The sequence below is a fragment of the Elaeis guineensis genome, chromosome 12 (assembly GCF_000442705.2).
Source record: "Elaeis guineensis isolate ETL-2024a chromosome 12, EG11, whole genome shotgun sequence".
Classification (NCBI taxonomy): Eukaryota; Viridiplantae; Streptophyta; class Magnoliopsida; order Arecales; family Arecaceae; genus Elaeis; species Elaeis guineensis.
In genome coordinates this window covers 6,252,798-6,274,625 of record NC_026004.2, presented here as the reverse complement: position 1 = coordinate 6,274,625, position 21,828 = coordinate 6,252,798, and the positions used below count along the sequence as shown (strand labels likewise).

The 21,828-nt window shown below is 35.7% G+C and overlaps 2 protein-coding genes across 2 annotated transcripts; both read left to right on the top strand.

Moving 5' to 3' along the window:
• The first annotated feature begins 2,516 nt into the window (after positions 1–2,516).
• On the top strand, positions 2,517–5,323 carry LOC105054880 (transcription factor MYB86). Its single transcript, XM_010936511.4, has 3 exons — positions 2,517–2,921; positions 3,490–3,619; positions 4,445–5,323. Exons 1-3 carry the CDS (start codon positions 2,786–2,788, stop codon positions 5,049–5,051), a joined length of 873 nt encoding a protein of 290 aa, XP_010934813.1. The 5' UTR covers positions 2,517–2,785; the 3' UTR covers positions 5,052–5,323.
• A 3,735-nt stretch (positions 5,324–9,058) lies between these two features.
• LOC105054827 (acetyl-coenzyme A carboxylase carboxyl transferase subunit alpha, chloroplastic) lies at positions 9,059–19,956 on the top strand. The gene is made up of 11 exons (XM_029267522.2): positions 9,059–9,205; positions 9,656–10,104; positions 12,199–12,273; positions 14,303–14,410; positions 14,514–14,674; positions 15,020–15,134; positions 15,256–15,410; positions 16,004–16,055; positions 16,138–16,206; positions 18,539–18,616; positions 18,717–19,956. Exons 2-11 carry the CDS (start codon positions 9,733–9,735, stop codon positions 19,707–19,709), a joined length of 2,178 nt encoding a protein of 725 aa, XP_029123355.1. The 5' UTR covers positions 9,059–9,205; positions 9,656–9,732; the 3' UTR covers positions 19,710–19,956.
• The last annotated feature ends 1,872 nt before the right edge of the window (positions 19,957–21,828 follow it).

The window sequence follows — 21,828 nt, the reverse complement described above, 5'->3', positions numbered from 1 at the left end:
TTTTGTGAAACAGGTGGCGAAAACTTGACTAGAAACAAACTCTATGTAAAGAAATAAAAGCAGCATGATGTTGATGGTTTTGTTCACTGCTGATTGACATTACTCCTGGATTCTCCTGCCAAGTAGTCTAATTTAATTAAAATTCTTGGATAAGGTTGTTCTTCAGTATATTGAAATGATAAAACTTTGCAGTTGTCCAGCTAAGCACACTATTTTTCTGATCCTGTTGGAAGATTTCCAGTTCCATTAAGGGCCAACTGATGATTAAGGAAGAGAAAAAAAAGAAAGAAAGAAAAGAAGGATAAGATATACATTTGAAGAACAAATAGACAAGTTCAACTTGGGCTGCTTCTTCTAATTATGCAGCAAAGAGATGACAGAAGTGTTGACTAAAATCATCCTTTGTTTTACCTATAAGCTCATGACTCACAAGTTCTTATTTCAAGTGGAAGAAAGATATGCTGTCTATAATGGAGATCATACTTTGCTCATTAAATAATGCCCTCTCTCTATCAGCTGCAAGATAAACCTATTCAGTTACCAGAAATGATGCATGACTCCATAGTTTCAGTCACTCCTGAGCTCTAGGCTTATGGGTGTAGCAACAACGTTTTTTATGCATATTCCTAGAACAGGAGGTGGAATTGATGCTACCAGGCAATAAACATGATAAACAAACCATTTGTTCACTCGAAGCAAATTTGTGGAAACAATTTGATTATATCAATTTCACTCTCAGCTGGGTGTTTTTCTTTGTTTCTATAGTTCGAAAGGACTAAAGGATTGTACTAATGAAAACATGGATTGTGAAAAAGCAGCAGCAGCAGCAGCAGAAAAGAGAGAAAGAAAAGAAGGTCTAATCGGTGTCGACTGGATTCACCGGTTTGTATGGACATGCTTGATAGAAAGATAAATTGGCTGTCGTTCTCTGAACCAAATTCAGCTGTTATGTGAAAATATCTCAACTTGCACCAAAAGGGTTTGTACTGATATATAATTTGAGCGGAGTACTAAGAAGCAGATCAATCTTTACATCATTCAACTTGGAGTACCATGAAGTATACTAATTTTGCATATATAAATTCTTTGTACACCGCCCACGGTGCAGAAAATCTGATGTAGAATGCACCGTCTCGTTCGATTGGACTACGTTGCCAACGCTTTCCAATACGTATTTAATATCCGTAGTTCTATTTTTTCGTTTGAAATTTTGAATGACAAAAATACTCTTTTTCTTCTAAAAAATTATGACATCCCGTGTCGATTTTAAGATATCCTGCATTGAAATTATGACTTCTTGTACAGGATGTCATAATTTTTCACAGAACATTATGAGATTCTGTAAAAAATTTATATTAAATTTTTCATAATTTTTCGTCATTGAAAAATTTATATAAAATTTTTCAAAAATAAAAATGTTCATCCCTCAAATAAAAAAGTGAAACTATGGATATTAAATACGTGTTGAAAAGTGATGGCTACGTAATCCAATCGGATGAGACGGTGTGCTCCACGTCATATTTTCTATACCACAGGCGGTGTACAGAGAATTTCACTTTTTTCATAGTTTAAGTTGGCGTACTATAGATTAGACTAATCTTCTGCATAACACAAGCACAAGCGTTCACCGTCCTAGAATTGAAACATCAGTTTCATCATGTCCAACATAGTCACGTTTCATGCATTCGATCCCTGTTTCATTGGTTAAGTTATTAGTCTCCTAAGTGTGGTAATTTTTCATCATCAAATTATCTTAATAAGTAATTCCATCCTTGTACGGCAATGCACCCTGAACTCATAACCCAGTCTCCAGTAACTGTGACATAAGCTCAGTTTTTCAGTTTTTAATGAGTTGAAATTTGAATGACCATGGAGGATTCACAAAATAAAGAACTTTTTACCCCTTCTATCATTTTGAGTAAGTGCGAGTGGCTACGTGTTCCTCCTCTAAATGCAATTAATATAGATTGAAGTCGACTGTGTGATTAGATCATGAGGTGAAAGAAAAATGAGAAATAAATGGAGATGAGTTGGAATCTGGTATTTTATATAGAGAACAGCAAATAAGGAATGAGGTTGACATAAAAAAATACTTAAATATATGTTTGTCGGTCTCTTTAATTTATAGCCACCTTGTAGAGAGCATGCAGTGCTTATTCCTTTGGTTCCCACTCCTTTTGTTTTTCTGTTTGAAAAAGAAAAAGGAAGAGGTTAGTAGTAACGGTAGAAAACTACAGCAGAAATGTTAGAAAAGTCACAGGAAACCAATGGCATCTACTCCATCTCTATACTCGAATTTAAAAGCCTAAATGGGTTGGTACCCCATAATGATGGATGAAGACTTGTCAAAAACTTCTTAACAGCCAAGTCTTTGGTCTTAATAGATGAACAACTCATCCTTTAGATCCCTTCAGGCTCCTCAGGGTCCAGCTTCACCGGAAGACGCCATCTGGCCTTGATTGGAACATTGGATTCTAGAGCAAAAAGCATTATATATTGATAGAGGTAACTTAAATTTAACATACACAGAGCATGACGATCTCTTGAGGGAAGTAAGCTTCATTAACCAAAGCCGACATTGTCAGACGTTTACGCATGTTTATTTTTCTGTTTGAGATCCAGGTGTATATTATATTGGTTTCTCTGTAAGCAAAACAAACCAAACTAGTTTAAATCCCATGCTACTTCATCATCCAAGAATCTCACAGCTCAGAAACTGAGTTTTCAGCTGTCGCGCAATCCCTGACAACTCCGACCAGTATCCAGCGAACATTGCCGGCCAAAAATGGGTTGCAGGACATGCGAGACGCCCAAAGTGAATTATAGGAAAGGCTTGTGGTCTCCTGAAGAAGATCAGAAACTGAGGGATTACATGCTTAAGCATGGGCACAGCTGCTGGAGTGCAGTTCCTGTCAAGGCTGGTGAGTTCCTACATTATAGCAGAATTCTTCGATTGGTTTAGCTAGTCATCTACATTTATCTATGCTGTTTCTGACAAAATTAAATCATGCTTTAATCTAATCTTCCTCAAGAATGTACATTGAAATCGACTTTTCTCTTTCCTTCTTCAACCTTTAGAACTTATTGAGCCAAGATGTCTGCAGGAATTTGAATAGAAGAAGAGGTCAGTTGTTTGTTTGCCTGCATTATAAACTTAAGTAGTCATCAAGCATCAATTACAGCTGGGAAACAATTTAAGGATCATGAAATTTTCTGACTCTTCTGGATTACCTCGCTGAGTATCCCTAAATTTAGCCTAAGATATTTATTCTTCCAGGCATTCAGGCCTGCCCACCAGAATAACGCTCTACTGTTGTTCAAATTCTTCTTTAAAGATTTTGGAGTTATAATTAAATGACAGAGCAGAGACATAAGCCATATTTATTTTACATATAAATCATAATTGTTCTGTATAAAATAGTTTTCACGTTTTTACCATTTTTTCTGTTTAATTCATTTATCTTTATCACCACCAATCCTCGTTCACAGGTTTGCAACGAAAGGGAAAGAGTTGCAGATTGAGGTGGATCAATTACTTGAGGCCTGGATTAAAGAGGGGATTTTTTTCTCAAGAGGAGGAAGAAACAATAATGAACCTTCAGGCCAAGTTGGGCAACAAGTAAGCATTGCATGATATCTTAGATGATAACTGTGTGACTCTCGCAACCCAAGTAATGAAAAATTCAGTGCTTAATAAATCAGAATTGGTGTCTTGTTGGATGTTCGTTTACATGCTGTTCCAAATTAACCATGCATGTGAAGCGCCTTGGCTTCTTCACAGATGCCCATTTAAGATCATAACTTCTAAGGTCGGGCCATCTGACATCAATCCTGACCTGTTATCTGATGATCAAAACATTTCGCTGATTTTTGGTCATTTGGTGATTCATAGATGATAAAATGGATCGGAAAAAAATGGAAATAATTGGATAGCAAAATTACTGCCCAACATATGAAACAAGTAGATCTAAAATTGTCAACTCTTGGCATTCCATGTCCGAAGAGGTAGGGTTTTGTATGAATAATTAATGCATGAGTTTTCAATGAATATTTGTTCACAAAGTTGACTTAACAAAATCTTCCTGTCAAATGAAAAAAATTGTACTCATGAAGTTGATCCTTTGTTTGCATTCTTTTCTGCATCATTTTGTTCTCTTAATGAAATGGTGTGGAGGTGATCCTTGTTTTCTGAAAAGAAAATAAGAATCAGATTCATTTTTTTTTCTACACGGGCGATGCCCATGCTAAGACCTTAAAATCCATTGGTGTGATAATAAATGTTACAAATGGATTTACATATTGTTTACATGAACTTTTAGTTTGATTGTTCTACGGTTTTATTTAACAAAAGGAAATGAAAAGGATAAAAAAGAAAAGAATATGTATGGTGATTTTTTGAACTGTTTGCAAAATAGCCTGAGTATTTATCAAGTTTGTCTTTCAGGTGGTCACGGATAGCCATGCATCTGCCTGGAAGAACAGATAATGAAGTGAAAAATTATTGGAATTCCTACTTAAAGAAGAAAGTGATAAATGCTCAAGGATCAGATCCTCATGGCTCTGCAACAAAATCACCAGATTCGACCAATCAAAGCCAAGTGACTCATGCAGAGACCATTTACAAAATTTCAAGTTCTGAATCCATAGAGCCTCCTGGATCATCTACGAGAGATTTAAGTCCATCCATGATGCATCGAATGGAATTTGGCTCCTTCAAAGGGGCAAGCCATCAGCACTTCCCTAAGGTTTTTGCAGATTGGCTCTCTGTCGACCAAGTCATTGATCAGAGCTCAGGGAGCTTTGTTCATGCAAACACTCCATGGAACTCCAACAACTCAAATATTGATGAGGTCCTTAAGCCAGGGTCTTCCCAAGTTGTTGCAGACTCTAAGAGTGATCTTCTCAGTGGATATGGAGATTCTGGTATTTATGGTGAGCTTCAAGCACAACTTGAACCTGCTAGTCAGACTCTAGGAGATGAGTTCTTTGATCTTTTATCCCTGGGGGAGATTTCAGTCAGTCTTGACACGAACCATGATGTGCTATTTTGATCCATTAGTGCAAAGGATATGTACCTATTAGTGTGTGTGAATAAGTATGCTATTCTTCTGCTTCACAAGTTGTTCTTGGAGTGACAATTGGAATAAGTTCTCACTGAAAGACAGAAATAAGAGCATCATGGCCTTAATGGTGTAGTTGTTCCATAGTTGGCCAGAAAAATTACCATGTATCCATCAAGACCAACAAGTCATATCCCCTATTCCATGTATCTGTTGTTTACAAATTTTTATTTTTTTTAGTAATGAAGCCTTAAAAGGCTAGATTTGAAGAACCTCTGGCCTACTCATAATTCTTCATTTCTTCTTCTTCGACATGCATATGGATCCCAAGACCTACTTTCTATACCTACTCATCTACTTTATTCTAGTAAGAATACCATAAACTTCCTGCACCAATCAAAGGAAGGTCTTAGGGCTATCAGCATTCATTAGGCCAGGAAATAAATAAACAACGTTGAAGATGGAGAAAAAACGAAAACAAAATTTTGTAAATATGGGGAGAAAGGATATCATTGGGAACTAATTAAGAGAAGGATGGGAGTCCAAAACTCCAATTTTTGGAAGAAAACATATATAAAAGAATCCAATTCCAAGATAGGGAGAGAATGGAGCTGAGCTTATTTGTAGAAAGCTTACAAGGCTCTATGGGAGGTTTTCATAGACAGAGGGGAAGCGTCCAAGGTTGACGAAATGGTGGAAACCCTAGCCATAACGAGGAGAAGAAGACCATGACTTAATATATTAAATTGTTCGGAGTGCTATCAATAAACCATTACTTATCTACAGGTGACTAGATTTCAAGTTCCTTATAAAGACCACAAATGAAAAACTTTAGAGCCAGCCAATAATACTTTGGCTAGCTACGAACAGCATTAAAGCACATATAGTCCATGGCCCAAGTGGGTTGAGGGATATTAAAATATGGACCAACTTTGGTTGATCATGAACTAATTATGATGTTTGTAATAATTAAATTTACAGTATTTATAATTGAATTTGTATCCTTAGTCTAATAAAGATGTCAGTGCTTAAAATAAGAGAGCACACAAGAACTCCTATAAGCATGTGTTCAATTCTGCATCGGCTATCCACTGAATAAATCCTACACATCTGTACAAGACCAAAAATTTCAAATAATATTTTTTAATTAGACTTTTTAAATGAGATTTTGAGTTACTACTATCATAGAACTAAAATTGATGCAGAACATAAATGTCGTCTCAAAATGAAACAAAAGTATCTAACAACAAAATTATAAGATCCAAGGGAAATAGATTACCTACATTGTTAAAACCAAGAAAGAGAAACATCAAGCAATATGTTTTTACATTGCAAACAACAAAGTTTGTTAACAAAAAGTCATGCAATGATGAACTTCACCTGGCCTCGATTAGATAGAAAATCTTGGATGCTCTAAAGAAAAGTTTTGAGATGGTTAAGAGGGAAAATGACAACATTATCTTATACTTTGTGATTGCTGTACATGTAGGCATTGTTCTCAAGCATATTTTTCTCATATAAGGAAATTTCTTCTGTGGAAATATTGAAAGATGGCATAAGTGGTGGTTTGTCATCCTTTATTTGAATGTCTTTATACTTTGCTATTTTGAATTCGTTATGTTCTTATAATTAGTCGATGATTTTTTTTCTCCATTATGACATAGTTGCTTGCAAGACAGTCTGACTGACATCTCACTTAATTTGTGTACACTTCAGGAAGTATCAGATTGAAGGTTATGCCCGGGACTACTAGGTCTGAAAGTCGCATGATGGTCATTGTGATTTTAAACGGTACTGCTTGTTCCAAACTTCCTTTTCCTTCAAGTTTCTACCAAGATTCAATATACATGCATGGATCTTTTCACAATTTTTCTTTTAAACTTTCTTTTGTTGTATCCTGTGCCAGTGAGGTCTCAAGTCTATGGTGCAGGTGGCTGTAATTGTTCGACTTTGAGATGGCAACTTAGAAGTCAAACCCAATTAAGCATGAGTGTGAGAGAGAGATGTTAGGATGCTTCTTTTATTTTTTTTTCCCTCTTTAAGCAATAAAAAGTGCGAACTTTTCTTGTTATCTTATATTGGTAGCATCTTCACCTTGGCTCCATATTAAACCGCATATTGAAGAACTATACTTTAAAAATCTTTGAATTTTGAATTCTATACATACCATAAATTTAGGACTGATACTAAGAATCTATTTTTTCTTTTTAATCTTTGTATCATCTTGTGGTAATCTTTTGTATATTTTTAACTATAAATATACATGATAATCATCTCACAATATTGATAAGAAAGTTTCTCACAATATTTTTATTTCTTATATAATCTTCTTAGATGTTTCAGCTCATCAATTAGGAACAACTAGCTTCCACCAAATTAATAGGTCAAACTATTGCCATACATTTACTATTCTATTTAGGGCTGCAGTCATATCAAAAATAGATCGGACACCAGTATATCCATATACATATTTGTTTGGTCCGATAAATATAAATATGGATATTGATTGGATGCAAAAATTTATATCCATATTTGTTTTAAACATATATGGATAGAAATCAGATAATAGAAGTATGAATATAAATATAGATATAAGTTAGATAATTAAATTCTATGATTATAAAATTAAAGATATTACTAAATGAATGATAAATCATATGTTTATGCAAATCAGATAATTTTTTTTTGATTGTCTTATATGAGATGAGGCATAAGATGGGTCAAGTGACCCTAGCCAATTATATAATTTGGTGATCTCACTAGGAAATTTTCATCCCTCATATATTTTAAATTAGCAAATGGATAAGTACATATTTGTCCAAATAATTATTCGATAAACAATATTGCACTACAACAAAAGATATGTAAAATTCTGCTCAAGCTTGTAAGCTAACGAGGGAACAAAGTCATTTTTATATCAACAAGAAGTATATGTAGAGCTCAGAACTACATGACATTTCTTGAGAAACTCTCCGAAGAGTCTAGTTTCTCCTTGATAGATCAAATATCCGAAAAAAAAACTAAAGTATACAAAGGTACACAAAAAAAGCTCAAAAGCGATATTACCAAAAAAACAACCCACCATCTGTATCCATTATGATCGTCAAGCTAGGGTTTTACTTTTTGGACGATCTTGGTTGATATCTTAGTTGAGTAAACTCGGGAGCAAACCATGTCAGGTCTTTGGGGTGAAAGACAAAATTATGGCTACTCCTGCAGCAACTCCCTGATCATATTTATAGGTGCCTGACCGTATGCAATTTTAGAGATGTTTGATTCGCAATTGAAATCAGAATTAAAATAGATTGAAATCGAAATCAGAATAGTCAAATCTTTCAAAGTATTTGATTTATGATCAGAATCAAAATTAGAATGAAAATTTGAATTCTTAAAAAAATATAGAAATTAAATTTTAGATAAATTAAATTATTTTTATTTCATTCTGAAATCGGAATAAAATTTTCCTCCAACTCTTTCAAACCAAATATCCTCTTAAAATGACCTTAAAATGGGCATTGCAGTATGATCCAGCTATGTATATGAAAGATCATGATGGGCCTCATACGATCTGATCCGTCTACTGAATTCTCCTCAAAAGCTTGGCAGCATTTCCTAGCGGAACGGGATGGCCGTTCATGCTGTAAGCACCCTGATACATATCAAGAAGGCCTGCCAGAATGGACAGGTCAAATGATGTAGGTACAAATGCGTGCATCCAAGGCCGCACGGATTACCACACAAACAAGAAACAACGGGAAGTCCAAATCTGGGTGGCAGCGGGACCCAAATCCGCCCAGACAGGTGGTCGCACCAAAACCCTCCACTACTTCTCCATCGCCAGCTCCATGGCGAGTCGCGCGAGCAAAAGTCCACGCGGCATCGGATCCCTGCGCGAATCTGGAAGCCACACGGGTCCGCACGGACAATCCGGTGCGCGGAGGCGCACCCAAAGGGGGCGGACCGTAGCTCGGCACCCTTTGGAGTTATCGCCCTTTCCTGCCATGAGATTACCGTAGGACCATTTCCTATTACCTTTGTTTCCTTTAAACGATCAGAACCCTAATCTCGAGATCTCCGGAGCTTAGTTTTTCTCCGGACTGCTCTTAGTCGATAGGTAGTAGAGAAGCTGGATCGTGGAATTCGAGGTAAGGTCTAGTGATTTTTAGGCATTCTCCTGGTTCTGTTGCGTTCGATTTCGATCTCTGGTGTTATTTCCCTTTTATTCGTAGATTTCGAGAGATTTCAGGTGCGTGGATTTATCATGTTGAAATCAATAACTGTGAAATCTGTCGCTATGTCAATGGAATTGATTGTTTTATGAATTATGTGTTTGTTGGAAGTAAGAATGTTCATAAATTCTTGAACTTGTCACAGAAAATTTATGTCCGCATGTCCGTGATCTTTTTTGCTGAGATGCTGTTTTGATCCTTATTTCCTTGTTCTTTTGTTCATGATTTTCTGATTATAAAAAAGTTGGGCTACATGTAGAATGGCGCATTCAAAGAAAAACTCTATTTGGTTTCTGAATATATCTCTGTTGTAGGATGCGAGGGATTTTTTCCTTAGCTTCTGATATGTTAGTTCTAATGATACAGGGATGCAGGATTCAGGGTTCAGCTCATATTTAGCATAAAAGAGTTAACAGATCCTGGTGAAAATTGGGATTTTGGATATGAATTCGCTGTCCCTTTCACCTGCTGTTAATGGTGGAGAGAGCTGCAGTTTTGTGTCTGGATCATACATTAATCTACGGAAGACATCCCTAGCTGCTATTCTGCAGAGGAGTCCATTTAATGGAATTGGTGGAGCTTGGTTGAGGCATTTAGGATTATCAACAGCTACAAATGGGCGCAGGTTTTCTGTTTGTTCAAGGGTCAGAAAGGTACAGAAGCATGAGTATCCCTGGCCAGATGATATTGACCCAAATCTGAAAAGCGGACACTTGAGTTATTTGTCTCACTTCAAGCCTCTAACAGAGAAACCAAAGCCAGTTACCCTTCCTTTCGAGAAGCCATTAATTGATTTGGAAAAGAAGATAATCGATGTGAGTAATTTTCTCATCAGGCCATATATTTAATACTTTAGGCACCTTTTACTTTTATTATATATTGTATTCAAGTTCTTGTGCTAATATGCTAACCTAACGATTATTACCAGTCCTGGTCCTATCTATTGATACTACCATCCTGTATCTTAAAAGAGTTATAGATGTGTTTAAGTTCAATATATTGGCATCTTTCCATGGGCATGACTAAAAAAATTGTGTTGACGTTAATTTTAAACTTAGTGAGGTAAATTATATTGATCCTACCAAAAGATGTTGTATGTTAATTCCATTAAGTAGTATTTACACAAGCAACTCAAATAAGTGAAATACCATAAATCATAAGTATTTAAGACTGTCTGATTGTAATATCAGGCAATTATAATTATTAGAATTTTGTATTATCTCAAACTATCCATATAATGGTATAAATTATGCTTTCCTTTTTCATTCTCGTGAGAACAAGGGCATATCAATCATAAGAAAATGTTTCTATCAATTGCTTTGTTATCGTCATGAAAGATGAAATGTTTATTTGTAAAATGAAGGACAAGCTAGTACCGTTCAGCATAAAAGTCTCAAAACAAACCAAGTGACCCCCACAACAAACCTGTGAACCCTCCTAATGTAGTAGATATATTTTGGGGTTAGAGTGGTTTCCCTTGTTGGCAACGTTTTAAGATGTGAAATGCATCCTTTAGGACCAACTAATGAACTAATGAAATTAATAAATATAGGGAGCTAAATAGCTAATGCATTGTCAATTCATGGGCACCATTAGGTCCAAATGACAAAACATAAAACGGGCTAACCATGTTTTTCTATTGAAGACTTTCTCCATGTCCAATTTTTTTTAAAAAAATTACAGCTAGTCTCACTTCTACTGCAGTAGTCAGTTTTTCTTTATTCCAGTTAAAACTGTATCAAGCATCTGTTTCTTTGTATTTGTTTTTACTCACGTTCATGAATCAAGGCAAAATGGATATCTTCAAAACAGTTGCTTATTCTATGTGAGAGGGCTTTGGCTTGTTGGCTTGGGTTGAGACTATCATATTTATAATTTTTATTTCCTCTAAGACACTTCATTTTGGCAGGGTTGGTTTCTAAATCATGCATGCACTGCTGTCAAACTTCAGAATAATTGTCAGTATATAAAGCTGAGCAATGCATCAAGCTAAATCTACATCAGTTGCATAAATTACATTAATATTTCTTATCCAATTCATAATTCAAATATCCATTGTTAAGTAGTAGAACTGATGTTGTACCAATTAAAAAAAAGTATCAGAACTGAGGGGATTTCTAGACTATCAACATCAGGCATGCAAATATGGCTACCAGTGTGCAACCTTCTATGTGAAGAATTTATCTTTTTGATTTCTTTTCTTCTCTTCTGTATTTCATAGACAACTGCATTTCTTTAGGGGACTAATATTGATTTTAGTATTTCTATAGAAGAGAATGTAGTTTTCTTAGGATATAAGAAGTTAGAATTTCATATTCTGAAGAGACTTAGAGACATGGTGGGCTGTAATGCTTCATTTGATAATGCCTCGCACAGATACCAGGTGCACTCCAAAGATCTTTAACATAGTTGGGCCCAAAAACTCATGAGGGGTCTGGCTTTTATGTGTTGGTTTTCTCCTACATGTGCATAAGATGGAAAACCGTGGCAAGGCAACCTAGCGCTTGCCTAACTAGAATTTAAAAATCTTAATTTTCTACCTCCGTACACATTGATGCAAAATATGCCAATTTAGAGCCACCCTTTTGTTAAGGGTCTGTTTTGGTAATGTAAATGAGCATGGTCAATTCTTCTTTTGGTGAGTAAATATTTATCCTTTGGTAGTAGCATGGCGGATTATGGACTTATTGGAACTAATGATTAAAATTTATCCAATGCTACTTAAGCAATGATATAATATAGGACTTGAATTGTTTTTTCTTGAATATTTAATCATTACTAATATTTAGAAGTTAAAGTACAAAATCCCCAGGTCACAGAAAAATTATGGCTAGCCATCCTTCTCTTCACGTTTTTCTTTATGATTAACAAGTCATTCATTTCTTGCTCTTGTCTCTTCCTTTATACAGGTGCGTAAGATGGCGGAAGAAACTGGTTTGGACTTCAGTGATCAAATTAACTTATTGGAAAGCAAGTATCAGCAGGTTGGTTACATGCTTATGCCACAACTGTCGATATTAAATAAATAGAGGAAATTGACATTGAGATGGCAATTAGCAATATTATTGTTGCATGAAATCCTGAAATCCATGTTGGTATATTAATTGCTATTTTCAGACATTTCATGCATTTGTGATTTATTGTGAATTTTCTTGATACAAAATGGGTGAACCATGACAAGTGAGAAATTTGAAAGCCCAGAAGCAGTAGAAAATAACATTGCATGTTATCAATGTTTACTTATCTCAATCACTAATTAATGCAGGATGCCACATGGTTATTGCATTTGTTGTGTGATGAGCAAAAATAAGAAGGAAAGAGGAAATTGAGATTAATCAAGAATAAAGCAGAAAAAGGGAAAATGTCAAATAGTTTTGGAAGTTTATGTGAATTTCTGACAATCAGATGGTAGATCTTCTTAGTAGTTTCCTATAATAAAGTACAGCAATATTACCTAACATGCACTATAAATTAATGTGGATATCATGAGTTAGTTTGTACTTTCTGGTCGTCCTATGACTGATATTCGCATTTGACTAACTCCCACAAAATAGAATGTGTAGATTTTGACAAAATATTATGATCTAGTATCAGGTCATCAAAATCCTATTTTAGGATGATAAGAAATGATTGTTGATATGCTCTTGACTGAACATGATTATGATTGCTTGATCTTATGTACTATCAGATTCATCCTGCATGGTTATTTTAGTTTGATCTACAGTAAAGACCCCAAAATTGTCAGATGCATGTGTAGGTTGCGACAGTAAGAAAAAGAAGTTATGTGCTTTGTTGGTCATAAAATTTTCATTCATGAAGGCCTCTCTATGCTATCTGAGTATACATAGTGATTTATCCCTTAGATCCGTTGGAAAAAGTAACATTTAGTTTGTTGTTTTAACTTTACATGGGAGGATTGGTGATAAGGTTTCTTCATTATAATTGAGAATGGTGGTACATTGAAGAGGTCTAGAAGCTAGACATCTGAGAAGGCAGAGGAGAAAGAAAGAGAAAGGAAACTGTTCCTCTCACCCTACACACAAAAACAAGAAAAAAACATTTCAGTTAATAGGCTTATTCTCAAATTGTGTTATGCGCCTGTTACTCTTCTCAAGTCAATAACAACAGTAACTAGATAGAGTTTGCCAACTAGTAAATATTTAATAACCAGTACTTTCTTACAATGTTCGTATCATTCATCATATCAAAATATCAAATACTTGATAGATTGTAATTTTTGTTCCCTACCTGGAATTTCTTGAAGATCATCCTTTAAAGTGTTGATGTTTCTGCTTTTCCCATATAGACATGAGCTTGCAATTCAACATGACAGGTATGACTGCTGTTTAGCTTCTCATTAGTGAGCTTGCATGGAAAGGAGCTGGATAGAGAGAACTGTTTCTGACTGTAGCACAATAAGTATCTTTAGGACGATCATATGAAGCCTCTTGATAGATTTTGCGAATTACGTCAATTGTCACAATCACAATTACAAACTGTTTTAATTAGCAATGTCAACAAAACCAAAGTTACTTGGACCTCCTGTCAGTGGTTAGGTGCTGTATAGTTTAGATTTGGGTGGAAGAAATCAATCTGAGATATAGTTGGTCACAAATATCGAGGCCCAAAATATTTTCAGGATTTGAACTTAATGGTAGTCCCCAAATTATATTCAGTCCTGCACTCCTTTAGTTATCTATAGTTTTTTCTGCTCTTTTGTTGCTAAGCCTATCCTCACTTCATAAGACAATCTTGTGTGGTTGACTGCATTATTTTATTCTAAAGGCAAGAATCAATGGGTAGTTTCTGCAATTTCACATAAGCAAATGCTCAATTTCTAACCATCCAACATGTTAGTCAAAATTTAAAAGTTTTATTGCAAATATTCTAATAATCTGCTTATTTGTTAGATTCCGTGATTTTAAAATTGTCAACTCTTCTGCTCTTTCAGTTCTCAACTTTGTATGGTACTTAATCTGAGTGAAATCTATTTCTCATGCATAATTTGTACAGGCCCTGAAAGATCTATACACACATTTAACTCCAATCCAACGCTTAAGCATTGCTCGCCATCCCAACAGGCCAACATTTCTCGATCATGTTTTAAACATTACCGAAAAGGTATTTTTTCTCACCTCATGTTTTTATTTCTTGGTCTGTACTTTGCTTTTTTGCATATTTGCTTGGAATTGACGGATTTTTTTTTTATATGTAAATTATGAAGTGGGTTGAGCTCCATGGAGACCGTGCTGGTTATGATGATCCTGCCATTGTCACAGGAATTGGAAGCATAGACGGCAAGCGCTATATGTTTATTGGTCATCAGAAAGGCAGGAACACAAAGGAAAATATTCAGCGCAATTTTGGAATGCCAACTCCACATGGGTAATGAATGAATTTTCCTATGCTAATAATGCCTTTTTGATAAATAGAGGCTTCTTTACTGCAGCAACATATTATTTTTAAAACATATTGGAGAGTGTGGTTATCAAAATGGCCTGGGGCTTTCCTATCTTAGTTTAAGAATTTGTTGAAACGTTGTGGGTAAGTGTAATTTTTAGTCCATTTAGCTTCACAATATTTTTTCAGTATTTTACTGGGAAAGTGACAAAATAAAATATGCAGAATCCTTTAAGGTATTCTCGAAGATAGTTCTCACATTAGGTTTTAAATGATTTATTGTGCTGAAGTACACTAATGCCGCATTAAACATATGTATTTGCTTTGTAGCTATCGAAAGGCTTTGCGCATGATGAAGTATGCTGATCATCATGGATTTCCCATCATCACATTTATTGACACACCTGGGGCATATGCTGATCTTAAATCTGAAGAACTTGGTCAGGTATTGTATTTTCTTCTACTACTTCCCCACTGATGAGGGTTTTGCTTTCTTTGTGAATTACAGAGTATTCTGTCTATGTTTCTCAAAGATGGGTTACTGTTCTTGTTTTATATATATGTAGGGAGAAGCAATAGCTCATAATTTGAGGACCATGTTTGGCCTAAAGGTTCCAATTGTCACTGTTGTTATTGGAGAAGGTGGCTCTGGTGGTGCTCTTGCTATTGGCTGTGCAAATAAAATATTTATGTTGGAGAACTCTGTCTTTTATGTTGCCAGGTGATCTAACATTGTCCTATGCATTGTGCAACCAAGATGCTTGTCTAAGTTGAATATGACTTGAGTTTTCGATCAAAAGTACTGTATAATATTCTTCTGCAAGCTATGAGGTGTGGATGATCCAGTTAGGCTCATTGTCCACAAGGTTTTTTTGATTGAACTGAATGTGAGGATTCCACATGATCCACAATAGACCAAAAAGGAGCAGACTTTGGGAAATTTGCCATGCTTCAGACCCGTATCCATGTCTTCCTGATTCATGAGAATACTGTCTCTGTTTTGACCATATCATGGGCCAAAACAAGCTTTATAATTTTACAAAGATCATATTAATATAGTCATAGGGCTTCTAACTGTTTATCTTTGATCTCATTCTACTTAATTCCATATTCTCTCAAAAAATTAGTCCTTGCAACTATGCTGTTGTGGGAAAATGGCACATCATGACTGCTCCTCTAATGTTAATTTTATTCTTCTGGTATCATGTGAAACTATCTTGACACGTCAAAAAATATATATTTTTGATGCATGTGTGCCATGTTTATGTTAACTTCTGATGCAATATCTGTATTTGTGTGATCTCTTGGATGCAGCCCGGAAGCATGTGCTGCAATACTGTGGAAGACCTCATCAGCAGCTCCTACGGTACAAGATCTGTGTGATCTCTGTAATTCTTGTAACCTTAAGCAGTTGCTTTGATATTAATAGTTTGCAATCACTTGTCCAGGCAGCCGAACAACTAAGGATCACAGCCAATGAACTGTGTAGACTCAAAATTGCTGATGGAATCATTCCGGTAAGTCTTCATAAGTTTCTTAACACTGACTTTATTCTACTTTCTGAAGCTCTTGAATGCCAAAAATACCATGATAGTCAGACCATCAAGTATCACTTTTTGTGGAAAAGTATTGTAGAAGTAATTAAAATGAGATGGTACATTGCTTAAATGGATTGAAGACCCTGATCAATAGGGGTTTTCAAAATCCTTTTGGAATGGAAAAGAAGGGGGCCTGTAAAGACCTGGATGCAAGTATCGAGATGGATCTGTGGCTCAGTGCATGGAAGATGCATATGTACATACCCATGAAAATAGTATATATCCATAAGCCAAGTAGGAGTAGATGTGAAAATTATCGGTCTCCTGGTTATGACTGTAAGTGGTGTTTTTTACAAATGCTGTTTGGTCGATTAGGTTAACAAGTATTGATAAAACAATGACCAACTTGATGCGATTGTGGATTGGTATATGATTCAATATGCAAATGTTTCTGATTTCAATAAAGTTTTAGAGGTTTTCTCTTCTCTTTTAAAGAGAGTTGATAACTTTGACTGCTGGTGTTTTTTGTGACATTTTAAGGATCCTCAGCTAGTGATTTGCATGGCCGAACTATGTGATGGGTTCAATTGCTCTTGACCTTTGTTTACGGGCTAATTTCTTCTTATATAGTTTTTAGCTATTTTTTCCCTGGACACTTCTTGCATCAAGTCATTTCCCTATCTTTCTTTTATGATACTAATCTTTTTTATTTATACTCAACTTTTCTTGTTCAAGCATGACCGAATTATAGGCCAGTTAAATTTCCAGCTACTTGTACATATGACCCAGGAAACTCTCCACTGATAAATTATCTTGCAAATCTCCTTGGAAACCATTTATTCCAACCTACATGGGCAGAATTAGCAAATAAAGCTCGTTTTTAGAAGTAGAGTTGTCTGATGTCCATTTCTTGTATCAAATATTGCTCTAGATTGTATATTCATTTGCTCTACTTTATGAATCCATCTCTGAAGCATTTCATTCATAAAACTTTGAATTTATTTTATTCTAATCACTTTAATTCCAACCACCAAGAAAGGTAGGGATAGGGGGATTTAGTTTTGTTTCCCTGGTGCCCATTACTGGATTTCCTCAGAATTCTTCCATGTTGAGTAGTGCTTGCATCATTGGACTCATTTTGCTTGTGCGCTTGGGCTGGCATGGTTTTGGAATGCAATTTGTTGATTTCTTTCTGATATTGTGCAGGAAAAAAAAGATATAGAATATTTTTGAAAACTTGCCAAAAAAAAAGAAGAAGAAGAAAAATTTCTTAACAACTTTATTGCAAGAGTGGCATGTATTACCTTGTAAAGCTCCTTAAAAGAGTCAAAGATGTTGTCAATCATGTTGAAGCTTAGAATGAATTTAATAAGTTTTAACCTATATTGGAAAATCAAATTTTATGTAATGTATTAATTTTGTCATGTATGGATGAACTATGTGGTTGGATCACAATGAAGGTACGAATGTCGGGCACATATGTTGCTTCTGCTCAAAATGAAATAAATCATCTTTAGGCCATTGTCTATATTATTTCCTTGAACTGAAAGCATTCTTCAAACCATTAAACCATGATATCACTACATAATATGCATTGTTTCCATGAAACCTGCTTGGGGGAGAATTAACTCCATAATATGCATTGTTTCCATAAGTAGAAAAGTATAAAAGGACTACATGACCCATTTTTGAAGCATCTTCAGTACCAAATTATCACATTTCTTAGAGATGATCCTTATTATCATATTCGATTTAGAAGTACCAGCATCAACATTCAAATATTGTACGGTCTTGAGTTTGCAGTTCCTTTATGTCAAATCCCTAAGCTGTGCACCAGAACTTGTTGAGAAACTTTTACATGGGTTTCAGTTACTCGACAATTATAGACAATATATTCATTTTTTCTTTTGGGTTCTAACTGAACTGCTGTAGTTTGAACATTTGAAAGCCATTGCCATACGTATGATGTGTACCATGTGGTCATTCATTGATCAGAAGAGCCTAAATTTTTACAATTTTTGTAATTGTCTATTAAGTTAACATGTTGGATGTTTTATCAATCTTGATTCATATTTGGTTCATATAAATTTGATAGCTTTACAACCACTCTTTCTTTAGCTGTCTTAATTTATTTCTTTTTCTTTTTTTTTTTTTTTTAAGTGCTCTACTGGTCATATGCTTGTTTCTAGTTTAGCAATATTTATAAAGCATTTGTTATCTATATTAATTGTAGAATTTTTTGCTAATATTTTGAGTTTTAATTTTATGTGTACATCTCTGTTTACATGTACAAATTTGTTATTTCTTTCAGGAACCTCTAGGTGGTGCGCACACTGATCCATCTTGGACGTCCCAACAGATAAAGCTTATGGTCACAAAGGCCATGGAGGTATATGTTGTTTTATCATTTTGTGTCCCCAAATTAAACTATCCATCAAGACTTTGAGATATCCTGCAAAAGCATTGAGATACCATTTTATGTTATTCAGGAGCTTGGAGGTATGGATATAGATGGGTTGCTAAGCCACCGGCATCTGAAATTCCGGGCACTTGGGGGTTTTGTGGAAGGTGAGCCGGTGGATCCAGAGAAGAAATTGAACATGAAGAAGAAGGAAGCTGGCCTTGCTCAAGTCACAGCTGATATAGAGACGGAAATTGAAAATCTCAAGAAGACAGCAAGAGAAGCCAAGGGCAAGTCTCCAACTCGCATCATCTCTGATGAGGCTCTAGAGAAACTGATGGAAGAAGTAGACAAGGAAATGACGAATGCTTTTATTGCAATGGGCCTACAAGAGAAGCTGGAAGCTTTGAAGATGGAGCTATCTGAGTCTCCTGACACACCTGATGAGAACCTTAGTCCAACATTGAAGGAAAAGGTAGACAGGCTGATGCAAGAATTTAAGCATAATTTATCCCACCCTGGATCCTATATGGCATTGAAGCAGAAGCTTGAGATGTTATCAGAGGCTAGAAGAATGGAGCAGAAGAGGGTGAAGGGAGAGAAGCTGAAGAAAGAGATCAATGAGAAACTCCAAGAGGAGGCAAAGGGACAGATGCAGGTTCTTAGAAAGGCATGGGAGAAGGTGGCGAAGGGAGAGAAATTGGACGAAAATCAGATCGAGGAGGTAGAAATGGCCAAGGAAGATCTGAAGGAGATGCTAAAGTCAGTGAACCTGGAGGTGGTGGGGCCAGGGAAGAAGATTGTGCCGACGGCCCCACCAGGCCTAGAGGAGATATTAACAAAGGCAGATGATGTGATAAAGAAAGAAATAGAGGCGGCAATTGGTAAAGCAGGGTTAAGGGGGAAGGTAGATGAATTAAAGGCGGAGATAGCGAGTGGTGCAAGTAAAGATAAGGTGGAGAATTTGCTGAAGGAGATAAGAGAAGGAATTGCTGCTGTAATGGATACAACGGATCTAAAGAAGAAGGTTGAAGGTACTGTGGGATCACCAGTACAAGAAACAGTCGGTGCTAGTAGCTAAGGATGTGGTGTTAAATTCATGCTAGACTTAATGCTGTTTATGGATATCCGTAGAAGTCATTCCCATAGTACTTCGAGGATTTTTTCCCCTCCATCTTTTGTCCTTGATTTTTCTCTATAATGGTGAACTTATTTGAGATTGATTTATGAATTATGTACTGAAATGCTGGAAAATGTACTGAAATGTTTGATGCAGAGGAACAAATAAGTTTGATAAATAAAAAGTTTGATCTATGCTAGTGGATTTAGTCTGATAGTCTCAGTTTCTTGCGGAGGAACAATTAGTTTCCTGACCTTGTGAATTGAGCCCAAGTTGCCTGCTGTTAATCGATGAGCTTGTGAAGCATACATATCGATCAATCTGTCAATGCAACCTGGAAAAAGCATGGACTTCATGGTAGAAAAACAGGTAATATCTTCTGGACTTGTCAAGCATCAGATTGATCTTCCCATTTGGAATACATTTAATTTCCCCATTTGACCTTTTTTTTTCCCGTCATCCTTCTCTTCAATGTTGCCACTAATCCTTTGAGAGTTTCTTCAGGAGGAAAGAGGACACCGTGCTGACAATGCCTGTCTATAAGATTGCAGCGGCCCTCACAAACATTGTAATGGGAGTCCATCAAAGAGCTGCTTCTACCAATGGAAAATGTTTGGTTGTTGGAAAACAACCTACTTGGCTAGTTTCTATTTTCCTGATGCTTGGGAGGGTAGTTTATGGCACCCATCTATTGTGCAATATTTTCATCTCCTTTATATGTTTAAAGATTTATTTCTTTAGGTCTTGACAGCGGCACAATGACGAGAAGATTATCCATTATTTACACATTTTGATCACTGTAAGGTAGTGAAGATCAAGATTCAACACCCTTTGGATGGATTTTTTTAAAGGTATGATCCAGTAAACCAAGTTAACTTTGGAAGGTAAGATGGCTTAGTGTTCTCTCACTTAGAGCGGTTTAAGATTAGCACCCGCGCGAGCCAATAGGTTTTGCATTGACTGGTGTACTGGTCCTAGAAAATGAAGAGGAAAAATATTTAATGGATGTTCTAAATCATAACCCATTCATTAAACCTCTATTATATTATAAATTTAGGAGTTTGTGAGCAGCAAGATAGCCTCCTTTTTCTTCACATCTTGGGCATGTCCTGGTTCCCCTTTTAAGCTTTGTATATATGTCCAACCAAGACACATCACATCCTATTTTTATCCCATTATTTTTCTGTGCAACCACATAATTTGCCTGGCATTTTTTTAAGGTGAAAAATATAGTGCTAATTGCATAGGTTCAACCTAATTAGCACTACTTACTGCATGCTAATCGTGATAAACCCTGGCCTAAAAATCATCTGAAGAAAATGATGAACAATTCAATTTTTTGCTTATGGTGCATTCATCATAGATGAGAATGCGACAGTTGTTATTAGTCTATTTTATAATTTTTATATGCTTGCCCAGCCAAAGGTGGTCCTCTTACACAGTTCATATGCTTCTCGTAGAAGTTTCTTCACTATGTAAATGATGGACGCATCCTTTGCATTCTGTCACCCATATAATGACATCATATCTATCCATAAATAATATGCCAAAATTTTCATATAAATAAACGAATAATGTAAATCTTGTACATCCATTTGTATTTTTTTCTGAGATAGTCACATCTATTACGTTGAATGCACATGTAGCTAGATTTTCTCCTAAATAAATGCTAAAATAAATCTTGTATCATAGTTCAATAGCCCTTGCGGGAAAAAGCCTGGAATCCATTTAGCTACATAGCACATGCCTTATTCATAATTTTTGATAGGACTAAAGAATCAAAAACAGTCACCATGCGTTCATTGTATTTTTTAACTGGTTCAAAAATTAAGATAACTAGTTTATAATCCAGTGCGCTGCATCGAATGCTGCTTCTTTTTTTTTTAATAATATTTTATTTATTTTTTTATTTAATATATATATATATTATATTTATTATTTAAAAAAATAGTATTTTATTTTATTTTTTTTGTACTTTCTCTGCGTCCACCGGTGTCGCCCCACCCTCTCCACCAGCCCTCTTCGCCGCAGCCCGCCCCCTCTCACACAGTTCCGAAAGAACTGTCGGCACCTATTTTTA

Coding starts and splice junctions, on each gene's coding strand:
- LOC105054827 (XM_029267522.2), top strand. CDS start 9,733: ATGAATTCGCTGTCCCTTTCACCTGCTGTTAATGGTGGAGAGAGCTGC. Junction 16,056..16,137: donor CCTCATCAGCAGCTCCTACG/GTACAAGATCTG, acceptor TCACTTGTCCAG/GCAGCCGAACAACTAAGGAT. Junction 16,207..18,538: donor TTGCTGATGGAATCATTCCG/GTAAGTCTTCAT, acceptor TATTTCTTTCAG/GAACCTCTAGGTGGTGCGCA.
- LOC105054880 (XM_010936511.4), top strand. CDS start 2,786: ATGGGTTGCAGGACATGCGAGACGCCCAAAGTGAATTATAGGAAAGGC. Junction 2,922..3,489: donor TGCAGTTCCTGTCAAGGCTG/GTGAGTTCCTAC, acceptor CCTCGTTCACAG/GTTTGCAACGAAAGGGAAAG. Junction 3,620..4,444: donor CAGGCCAAGTTGGGCAACAA/GTAAGCATTGCA, acceptor TTTGTCTTTCAG/GTGGTCACGGATAGCCATGC.